Source organism: Rhynchophorus ferrugineus, unplaced genomic scaffold, assembly GCF_030347505.1.
Source record: "Rhynchophorus ferrugineus isolate W39M unplaced genomic scaffold, kcgeb_rfMv2 rfM2, whole genome shotgun sequence".
In the NCBI taxonomy this organism is placed as follows: Eukaryota; Metazoa; Arthropoda; class Insecta; order Coleoptera; family Curculionidae; genus Rhynchophorus; species Rhynchophorus ferrugineus.
The window spans coordinates 18660365-18671943 of record NW_027472581.1 but is presented as its reverse complement, the minus strand read 5'-3'; the positions used below and the strand labels follow the sequence as shown (position 1 = coordinate 18671943).

Genomic DNA, 11579 nt, shown 5'->3' with positions numbered 1-11579 from the left:
TTCACTAGGGTGGACTGTCCAGTATGCATCATAACTCATTATTTTAATGTTTTTTTTTAAAGTGAGTCTCCGATATGAGAGCTATGTATATGTCATTTGTTCTCAGAAATAGTTTTAGTTCACGGACTCGCTGATTTCGCCCATTTGCGTTCCATGTTATAATTCTTAAGAATTAATTACTCATTTCTGTTTTTCTTTAACTTGTTTTGGGGGTTTTTCTAATTGTCTACCCTATGTGCTAACTGATTGAAATTGTGTCACATTTCAGTCTGAAATTCACTGAGCAATTTTATCATGTCGACGATGGTTGGCTTGTTGGTTACAGATTTCTGCTTTTTTACTTTTAATCTTGTTTATCGCTATTATCGCCCTTTTTGTAGTATATACTTTTACCGTTGGAATTGTTGTTTCTTATAGTTTTTTTAATGGCATATGGCTTTGCTGTGTTTTGAGCTGTGTCGCGTTGTGTTAATTATTGTACAGCTTTAATTTTATTTGGCTGAAATTATTTTATTTTCCTCTGGTACACTACACACCCTTTATAACTGGCAGGGTGTGCATTTTCGTTGCATAATGCACATGTTGCTACGCTATTGCGTTACTGTCTACATAGATTTGTGTCACGCATCTAAGTCACACTTCACGCATCTAAGTACCCTACTGTAGAAATTTTTAGTATGTGCAAGCCGTTGGCAGCTTGTGCATTGGGGAATACTATTATTTTTCTTCAGGGTTCTACTTTTATTTAATATTTATTAGGTATTCTGCGTCATAAATCATTTTAATATTCTCACTTTGTACTAAATCGATGTAAAACAGCGGCAAGGCTTAATAAGTTTTTCGCTACTTGCGTTTATCGTTTTTTTTCTCTATAGGCGTAATGGTCGCGATTTTATGTTCGCGGGCCTCTAGTTCACATTTGATATCATCCTGACTTATTGACGGCAGTGTCCTAGTAAATACTCTGTACCACTTAACACTTTTTAATTGATATGTATGAAATTCGAGTTTACTGAATGGATCATCCGTCGTCTCTTTATAATATTTCCTTTGAATCAGAGGTTTATACTTCTATAATCTATTTCATTTGTATAAGTAACGTCATTATTTGACAGAACTTTAAACTGCACTCGGTTAGTGGCTACTCCTTCTATAAGTTTTCTAGCTTCTTTTTTATGTTCTCTACGATAGTTTCTTAGCAGTGGAGAAGGTGTCATCTCAGATTTCTTCCTCTTTTTATTCTTCACTTCTGTCCATTCGAGTTGCTCGTTCTAGTTTGTTCTCGTCGGTGAAATACTCTTCTCTTAATTTTCTTGGTATTGCGCATGCAATCGCATCGCTGCAAATATTTTCCTTAGTTCCATCAGTTCTCGATTTAACAGCTGATTACTTGCTTTTAACACATTGTCTTCTTTCGTAAGTGCAGATGGATCCATTTTGTTTTGATATTTGTATATATTTTACAAGAGTTCTTGTTTTTACTAGTAGTATTATAAGGGCGAAACTTGGAACTTTTTTGTTTCGCGGCACGTATTCAGTTCACTTTAGGTTGACCGAGTCGTCGTAACGCGTACCTGGATACTTTTTGAGACCTTAACGGTTGACCGTAATAAAACACAGGTGTATTTTATCACGGTCTATTTTACTTGGTATTTTTGTAGAGAGTTGTTTTCGAGATGGGAAAAACACGTTTTGACTCTACGATGGTTGAGACCAAACCGCAAATAAATAATGAATCAAAATAGTTTATGTTTGTATGTGTGTAATAAAATATGTTTATGTGGTCAATAGAAAAAATGAGCCATATATTCTGAAAGAAAATAACGAAATATTGAGTTTTCTTCTAGTGAACAGTAGAATCCTCTTTCATTATAAACCTGTTTCTATCTGTTTTATATCCTGGTGAAAACGTTCATCTCGTCTGCCACTCATCATTCCAAGATGAGGGGAGAAAAATTGAAATGGCAATGCAAGATATAAATAAATTTTTATAACAAGTCATTTATTAAAAACTCTACTTTGTCAGCTTTAAGATTGTCTAAATATCCATAAATTGCTTTCTTTAGAGTATTATTGATTAATGACACAAAATATTGAGAATTTAGAAGAGTATCTTAAATGGACGCATGCGATACAGTGCTTTAGTTTCTTAATTTGCTACTAGGTGACTCGAGGTATAAATTTGGTAGCAAAGCTGAAATTTGACACTCTGCTTTCAGAAGGCTATTCTAAAAAATAAGAGGATGTATGTTTATATTTGATGAAAATAATCAAACATTTACTGGATATTTTGGTTTTTTTTGGTAATTCTATGCTTCCTATAGAAACAATTTGATTTATATACAAAGAATTTCGGTTTAATTTTTTTCACCAAGCTTTTGTTGAAAGCGTCTCTTTCATTGCTGACAAAGCAAACATAAAAAACTTATGAACTTACTTGTTAAATATTCTTATTTTGTTAACTGTGTTTTTAGGGTTCTTTTTTAGTTAAAATGATGTGTTTAAATCTTAAAACATCTCAAGTGTTGCGTCCCTGGATGTGGTACCATTTCAAATAGAATACTCAGCTTTCCTAGGGACCCTGTACTATGTCATAAATGGTTTTTAGCAATAAATAATGAAAAACTGATGGGAATCTCTTGTGAGGTCTTAAATTAGAGCAAAATGGTTTGTAATGTACATTTTACACAGGATAAGTACAAACCGAAATGTAGAAGATCATTGCTTAACAGGGATACGGTTTCCAGTTGTTATTTAAATTGTAGGTCTTTTATAATGTTAATTATATGTAACTGATTTGTAAAATATTACAAACCTTGTTTTAGCTGTGGCATAGAAGAAGGAAAACATTGATCCAAATATGTTAGGAAACGTCATTGAGTTGAACAGTGAAGTTATTAAAGCCCGACAGTATGATGTAATTTGACAAAGCCAGAGACTTTTTTACTTTGTTGATAAATTATATCTCGATTGTTCTATTTAATTCCCAGATTATGCACAACTGTTTTGAGCAAGACATTTCAATATAACTAGCCTTCAACATATATATTGTACTATACTCTGAATTTGGCCGAATTATATTTAAAACAATATAAAATGTTCCATGTTCAATAGTTATTAAACTTTGTATATTTAAAAGTATAAGTTTTGTGTTAAATCTGTTATATTACGTTTTAATGTATTGTTAGTATAATATATTGTCATTAAACAGAAAATTCTAAGAATTCTCCTCTGAAATAATATTTGCAATGTAAATTTTACATATATTTAAATAAAATGTATTTTAAAAATTTTATTGCCTTTTTATTTTTACTATTTTTATTACGGCTATTATTATTAAAAAATGTTTTAAATTCCTCGCTACTCGTATTGCCAGTCGCACCCTCTGGTGGCAAATGAACGCTAAACATTTTCACAGGTAATACACGGGAGATACACTTCTAATTCCTCTGTGTTTTTTGCTAACGCTTTAATAGAATTCATTGTTTTTTCTTCTAAAATGCGTTTTTTTAATATAGCATCACTTAATTTAGAGAAAACGAGAAAATTTCGTTAAATTGTAGTCTAAGAAATACAGCATTAAATTTTAAATCAGCACAAACTTTTAATTTATATTTGATTAAGTCTAAAATTAATTTTCATACGTTTCTTTTAAAATCAGGATGTTGGCTGTCATTGTGGAGTATTACAGCTTTTAAACATAAATTGTATTTACACTTTTACTAAAGAATATAACGTATTGGACAACCATATCAATAGACAATGTTTTTAACAATGGAATAAGGAATTCAAAACAGATAATCTTATTTATGTTAGAAAAAATATTTTTACAAAAAAATTACCGTATCCAAACAGTTATACTAAATTAAATTTGTTTTGTTCCTAATTTAATTATATGTTTATGACATAAAATTATATTAATATTTTAGTATTCTTTGAGGGCTCGGCACCGCCTTCAAACTGATTTTTATTTAGTTATTACAAGTATTATTACCTACATATTTTATTTTAAAACGTTTTTTTTTTGTGTTAAAGGTCTAAGTTTGATTATTTTTTACTTTTTAGCCACTTGCTTATTTTTTTAAGTCGGTTCAATTTTCTTTGTAAAAATATTTTATTTTTCTCTTTTTAGTGTTAGATGTTTTCTCAATAAATTACACAGTTATTAAGTAGCCCAAGTAAACGTACAGCCCGTATGAGGAAAAATAGGAATAAAGAATCAATTGTTGAAAATAAGAAATGTTTCAGACACTGGGGCCCGCTACCTAGTCTAAATGATTTGACAAATGTTCCAACTAAACTAGAAAAAACTGTATTGTCCCAGCCGGGAATCGTATCCGCGACCACCGTCTGGGAGCTAAACGCTTTAGCTACCACACCATAAAAACAGTTGTGTACAAGATTTCTACGAGGTCATATACGCTATATTTTGTGCTTAAAAAGTAATCTGAATGGTTTTTGCACTGAACGACTTCCGATTTTCCGTCACATCAGCTCGGAGATAACACTATACACAAATATCTGATTATTGTAGATAAAAAAATATGTGAAAACATTGTACGTGCCTTTGAAATTTGAGATTTCTTCCCCATTTCCCCCCTTCCCCAACAGATCCTGGTTCCAATGGGACCACCTCGGAAGTGCACTCTTTCGATTAAAAAAAGAATTGAGGAGAAATAGGCAAACATACAGTAAAAAAATATACTGCCAAACTTTTTCGAAGAAGGTTAAAAATTGTGTCACATATTGTACTTGATTAAATAGTTTGGTTTATCTTACTTACAAAAAAGCAGCTAAATATTAGTTAATAATAAATAATAACGCCATTATATTTTTATATAACAAATATTTTATTAAAATAATGTTACATTAAATGCAATTAGGATAGCTTACTTAAACAGTCTTAAGTAACTGTGTATGTTTACTTAGAAAGTGGATGCAAATGTATAAAAGTTTAGAAAAATTTACAAATAATTTAAGCAAGGCCCAATGAGCTGACCAGACTGTCGGCTTTGGCAATGTATTGCTCTTTGGCTTGGTCTTGGGACAATCCCTTGCGGCCGTTCCACGCGTTCCATTTGGCCTTTCCTTTCAAATCTAGCAAGCCAGGGGCGCCTAAAAATAAAAATAAGTACAATCACGTAAAACAAAACGAGTTTAGTGATATTTTGAGGGACTCACTGGTATTTACGTCACCGACTGTGGCTTGCTTGAATAATCCATAGAGTTCCAACAAGTCTTCATCGGATGGTTTCGATTTCAGGTTCTTGACATTTTCGGCAGCTTTGTTGAAACGCTGTAAAAAAATCAACTTTTTAGTTATTTGAATTTTCTGTAATGGTTATGACAATTAACGGCTGACGATTATATAGAATTTTTATTTTACAAGATCAAGAATTATAAGATCCTCCATAGATAATGGCATATATTTCAAGTAACAAATAATAATATCGTCAACACCTCACACACAAACCTGTCATTATTGAAAAAAAACCTATACATGACATATAATTTATTGAAAATAACAGTGAACTCACGTCATCAAACTATTGAATGTGTTGCCTAGCGAAAATTGTCTTATATTATTTTATATTAGACAATATTTTTCTACACATTTTATATTAGTTAAAAAGAGATACTGTTTGCAAAATTCTTTAAAATATTAATGATACTAATTATAGGTTATAAACCAGCAAACGTTGTTTTGGCATTTCCCTTGTTTTCATTTCAAATTGCTGCTTATTGAAAATGACGAAGCCATTAGATAGAGTCAGAAGATTTCCTCTCTAATCAGTTACTTATATGGACTATAAAGTTATTAGATGCACTATAATGTTAAAATAAATTATATTTGATAAAAAAAAATTGTTTTATTATTTTATTTAAATTAGAATTAGAAGCCAAAATGAACTAAAACTCAAAGTTGATGCGGCAACATTGAGATGTTTTGACGTCATAAATTTAGGTGACATGAGTTCACTGTTTTATTGAACGGACTCTATGATGAAATTATTTCATTATTTGATATTTGACATTAGCCATGTTTAGGTTATGTCCCAAGTAGTTTCTTTCATAGTTCTTATTTGTGATCAATTTTAATATTGTAAATATATTTGTTAAAACAACTGCGTTACACTTGTAAAGACTTAAGAATTGATACATGAGAAATAGCGGCAGTAATGTGATTTTGTAGAATTCTATTGATGACATCTCTAGCAATATAAGGCTCTTTCTATGAACTTTATAAATCATCTTATCAATTATCCTTATGTTAACACCTCCAAATAGGAAACACTCAACATCTTCTAGTGATAAGGGTCATATGCCGACATAAAATACACTAGCAACTGAAGCAGAGACACGAAGGATTATGAACGAATCATAATTTACTATTTTGTCAAAAAAATGTGCTGAGGCTTACAAGATGCAAAAGGTCAAAATCATATGATCTTATTAAAAATGTTCATACTCAAATTCACATTTCGGACAAAAATTCTATTTTAAAGAATCATCACTAAATTATAGACCATTACAATGTTTTATGTATTTTAAATGTTTTTAATTAAACTAATAACAATCCTGAGGTGCTAAAATAATTTCCAAAGAAAACCGTAATTAAATTACATTATATCGTTAATATTATTACATTCAGAAGTAGTTTTAGGAAATAGACATTGAGGCAACAATATAATTGAAAAAGTATTTGAAAAGAAAAGTCTTCATTAAGGAAGGAAGACCACTAGCTTCCTTAATGTTGCTGAGACTTCTGGCAACTGAGGATCTATTTCTGCTTTAGGGAAATGAACGTCTATCAATGCTTATTGCTGTAGAAATAAGTTGTTGCTAAAAGCTGTATAGATTAAACCAACAAACTAGATATATTAAATGAGAGTCCCACCATATCAAAATTAATTCGATTTTGATGATAATCAATTGACCAAAGTGTTATTAGTAATATAAATAACTATAAATCATAATATCATAAATCGTATTGTAAAACTTGCTTAGGAAGTAATATTACACCCTCTATAAATTCCTGATGTATCATTCTACTATCATTTAGGTTCAACCTTGATTCAATTGACGTAATTTATTGAAATGGAGCCATAAGATGTTATTTTTTGTCAAACCAAACGTCCTATACGCCTAAATTATTGGAATGATAAATAGTCATCGAGCAAAATTGAAAATACATAATTAATTGTGGTTTATTCCACTGTATAATATTAGTTTAATTTCATACGATATACTATTTTTTACACAAAATTTATACAAAACAATAGTTAATAGTATTAACAGAAGGTACTACAGAGACACGTTTACTAATTTTGTGGCCCCCTACTGATATCCATTTAATCATCCCTGGCAGTCATTTAAATAAAAATATTTTTTCTATTAATAATACATCTAAAACATATCCGAAAAATTATTCCATATTATATTAAATTAAGCAAAAATCAGCCATAATTCTAAGTTTTATATTATTAGTACTATCGAAAAGAATACAATCTATGACTTCTTGACTTCTATATTCTCATTTTCCCTTTTATCACGAAAAACAATTGGCAACAGTACAATTATGTCACTATATTATATTTTTTAATGAACAAATAAATTAAAAATAAATAAAAATAAAAAAAAACATGATTAAATTTTCTACATAAAATCAGTTATGATATAACAGATGGCAGATACCATGCTTATAAATTTTAACTTGCAATTACACCACTAAATTATTTTCTTAATGAAAACAGGAAATAAAATTTTTAAAAAAACTGATTAAAAACTATTGCGTAAAATCAACCGTGTATATTATGCAACATAACGGATGACTATATTTTTAACCGTAGTTTCACCATGTCATATATTAAAATGATAATGCATCGTTCAAGTATAATGGATTTATTGAAATTATCATTGGGGGATTATTGTTATGTTGATATTGAGATCTGTATACTTACTTCGTCGAGTGACATGGTGTATCTGAAACAAAAGAGAACGTTTATACGACAGTGTAAAGTGCGAATAATAAATATTGGGCATTTGCCCTTGGTTCGAATAAATGTACCACATTCCGGTTGTCATGGAAACGGTGGGAAATGGAAAATTTGCACAATCATTATGCGTTTAATATACACGCAACTGTATTAGTCATTTAATAATAAAAAATGCATAACGGTAGAAAAAGTTTCATTAATAATGAAACTTATAATTATAATATAGTTTTACGGAAAGAAAAAAACAACTGAAACGTTGAAGCCACCTTCTGATTTTATTACGCTTTTAATTATATTAGGTACGGCACTTAATAATAAAGGATTTATATTAGTTGGTATTACTAACGTGAAACGTTACTAGTTTTGGTGAAGACAGTTTATGTGATTCTGTAGGTAAAAAAATATCTTATTTTGGACAAAGTTTTGAATTATTGAATAATCATTGAATAATTACTTCCAAAACTAATCAGTGAAGTTAATTTCCTTTGGAGTTCTGTTGAATTAGTATTTTATATCAAGATAGAAGCTTGAAAATGTACCTTGAATGAACGGATTTTGGAATAGTTAATTGCTTTGAAAAAAAAAACAATGTTAAAACAAACAGGGCGACTGCAGATATGTGTTAACTGATTTGTTATAGCTACTATGAGACGATTTAAATGTATATTAAAACCGATAGCGGTTTAATTTTTTCATGATTTAGATCTATACTGTTCTACAAAGTTGGGTTAAGAGAGTGCGTTACTGATGAACCAATCACTATAATTTATTTTTAATCACATTTGAAAACTCTATATACTGAAATTGATTACAAAGTTACTATCAACTTGGTCAGCTCTTAAATGAGCCATATCACTTGTTAAGAAGACTTCGACAAAAGATTGTCACTACTATGTCGAAAAGAAGTGAAAATGATAAATTATATACAGAAAAGTAGTTTCAAAAACATTAAAAAAGGCAACAGATGGTCTTCCTATATTTTATATAACCACAAAAACTGAATGTAATTATGAAGAAGTGGGAAGGTTATTTTATAGGTTATACCAATAGCGGTTTGGTTTTTCATGATTGAGATCGATACTGTTCTACAAAATAGGGTTAAGAGAATGCGTTACTGATAACCAATCACTATTATTCATTTTTATTCACATATTTCGAAACTCTATATATTGAAATTGATTACAAAGTTATCATCAACTTGGTTAGCTGTTAAACCAGCCATATCACCTGTTAAAAAGACTTCGACAAAAGATTGTCACTACTATGTCGAAAAGAAGCGAAAATGATAAATTATATACAGAAAAGTAGTTTCAAAAACATTAAAAAAAAGATGGTCTTCGTATATTTTATATAACGACAAAAACTGAAATGTGGGAAGGTTATTTAATATTTAGTTATTTTAATATTAAATATCATTTAATAGAGGATCGGCAGATATTTAAATAAAAACATTTTAAAAATAAACACCGCACCTAATTTTGAAAGATTATTCATATGATTATGGCAAAGATTTACCATTAAAGGTTTTTTGTATATAAACATTTAGTTTCCATCTCCGTATTCCCAAAACTCATAATAGGCATTAGATTGACTTGACGTTTTTACACAATATTTCATTTTAACGGAGAAATGTTTTATGTACTCTTTATTCCGAAGCGATAACAAAAATATTAAGCCTTTTAGGCTTATTTGCAGTTTATTATAATTACGTTGCCATAGTAACCGTCATTACGGAAGAAATTATCATCAGGATACCAATTTAGTCCTAGCAAAACCTTCGATTAATTGATTCAAAATTTGAACGGGACTTTAAGAACAGGCTTGGATAAAAACAATTTGAAAGATAAAGTATTAAAAATAATTAAGGACTAAAAAGAATTCTATCGGATTTTATTTTCACTAATATGTTTGTAAATGTGTCAAATATTAATATGCCAAATCTTGACTTATACGATTGATATATGAGATAATATTTGTAAAATCATTATCAATTATTAAGTAATATTAAAGTAAGATATTTATAAATATAAATGCATATTTTAAACACCTGGTAATACAGGAAATCAAAATCAACATTGACAATTATCACTTTATATAAATAAAATTTTAAGAATTATCTAGAAATAAATAAAAACCTTATAAGGTGATGTGATTCGGTAACCAGGTCAACATTCATATTTTTTAAAAATTATATTGTTATGACTACTTTACCGTAAGTTCGGAATGTTGAATTCATATATGCAAGTTACGTAAATCCAATTTTAATATGAACTGGCGACCATAAAACGCAAAAAAAACATTTTTATGAAAATTTAGGTACAATCGGGCCCAGTTCGTGGTGTAAATAACATCAACCGTTGGTTAAAAACAAGTCCTTTAAGATGTGGCTTACTCCGTTATATTACTTAGGTTTACTTCACTTTATATAAAGTAATTATAATTTATATATATGAAAAAGCGATACGTTAACAGTACTATGTAATACCATTACATTATATTGGTATTGATTCAATATATATTGATAGACTATATTATTTTTGTAAAAATAAAAACTAAAATTAGCAACTACATTATTCTTAATTAGGAACGATAAGAAATACACAGATCTGCGCTTATAATATATTGAATCAAAAAATTCTTAATAAGTATCTCAAAGTCACCTTCAATCCATTTTTGTAAATATTTACCGATATTTTAATTATTATAAGATACATATAGCTCTCTTCATAAGCATGGACACTACGTGTAAACGTAATTAAATTAACGTGTACATAGTTAGCGAATATGAATTTCAACAAAACATTAACGGTTGACATAACAAGTTCGTCCGCTTACTTAAATACCTAAGATTTCAATTTTCTGACATTTTAACGCCACTATACGAAAATGCCGAAACAATTGTTTCTTATTAATTTAAAAGTCATAAATCACTGTTAGTGTTCCGTTTATTTATAGACCTATTCTCTTATATATAATGTACGAAAACCCTAAAGCCTAAAAACATTATCGTAAACAAAATGAGTCGGTATTAAGTAATTAAAACGGAAAGGTTAAAATAAATTGTCTCACTCTTTGGTCACTAAATTATAAACTAATTAATGAGTCATGTTTAAAATAGACTGTATAATTACAGAATGAACTTTATCACTTAAATGGAATGATTGATCTTTTTAATAGTCTAAACAATGTTACTTACAGGTTAATTAAAAAACGGGAAACGGAAAAACGTGCAACTTAAACAGACAACTACCTAACGCGCTATGAACAAACAGTAGCCCGGCACTGGCATTTTGAAGGAACATCTGCAAATAGCGGCGCGCGCAGTCGCTTGACAACCTGTATTCGCCATCTTTATTTATTCCGCCTGTAGGCGATAAGGATAGAATATAGTTCGATCGGTTGGAAAAAGCTCAAAGTTGAACACTGACTTGTCCTCTTTCAATTGCCTAAATTTTTAAACAAAAATATCGTTTTTTTAGGGACACGTAAACGTACTTTGGATATATAATAAAATTGATGATATAACCTTTTTATTTCGGAGAATACTAGATTATTTTAAATGAGAGTTTTAGGAAAGTTTTG

The 11579-nt window shown here is 29.5% G+C and overlaps 1 protein-coding gene across 2 annotated transcripts; it reads right to left on the bottom strand.

Annotated features, from left to right (window-relative positions):
* Positions 1-4826: 4826 nt before the first annotated feature.
* LOC143190056 (putative acyl-CoA-binding protein) lies at positions 4827-11334 on the bottom strand. 2 transcript variants are annotated; one of them, XM_076394139.1, is made up of 4 exons: positions 11194-11334; positions 7962-7983; positions 5182-5296; positions 4827-5115 (listed from the first exon to the last, which is right to left on the bottom strand). In XM_076394139.1, exons 2-4 carry the CDS (start codon positions 7974-7976, stop codon positions 4976-4978), a joined length of 270 nt encoding a protein of 89 aa, XP_076250254.1. In that variant the 5' UTR covers positions 7977-7983; positions 11194-11334; the 3' UTR covers positions 4827-4975. The 2 variants fall into 2 exon arrangements, with proteins under 2 accessions (XP_076250254.1, XP_076250255.1); XM_076394140.1 differs by lacking the exon at positions 11194-11334 and adding an exon at positions 9603-9924 and having other exon boundaries at positions 7962-9439.
* Positions 11335-11579: the final 245 nt, after the last annotated feature.

Coding starts and splice junctions, on each gene's coding strand:
- LOC143190056 (XM_076394139.1), bottom strand. Junction 5,116..5,181: donor AGTCGGTGACGTAAATACCA/GTGAGTCCCTCA, acceptor TTTTATTTTTAG/GCGCCCCTGGCTTGCTAGAT.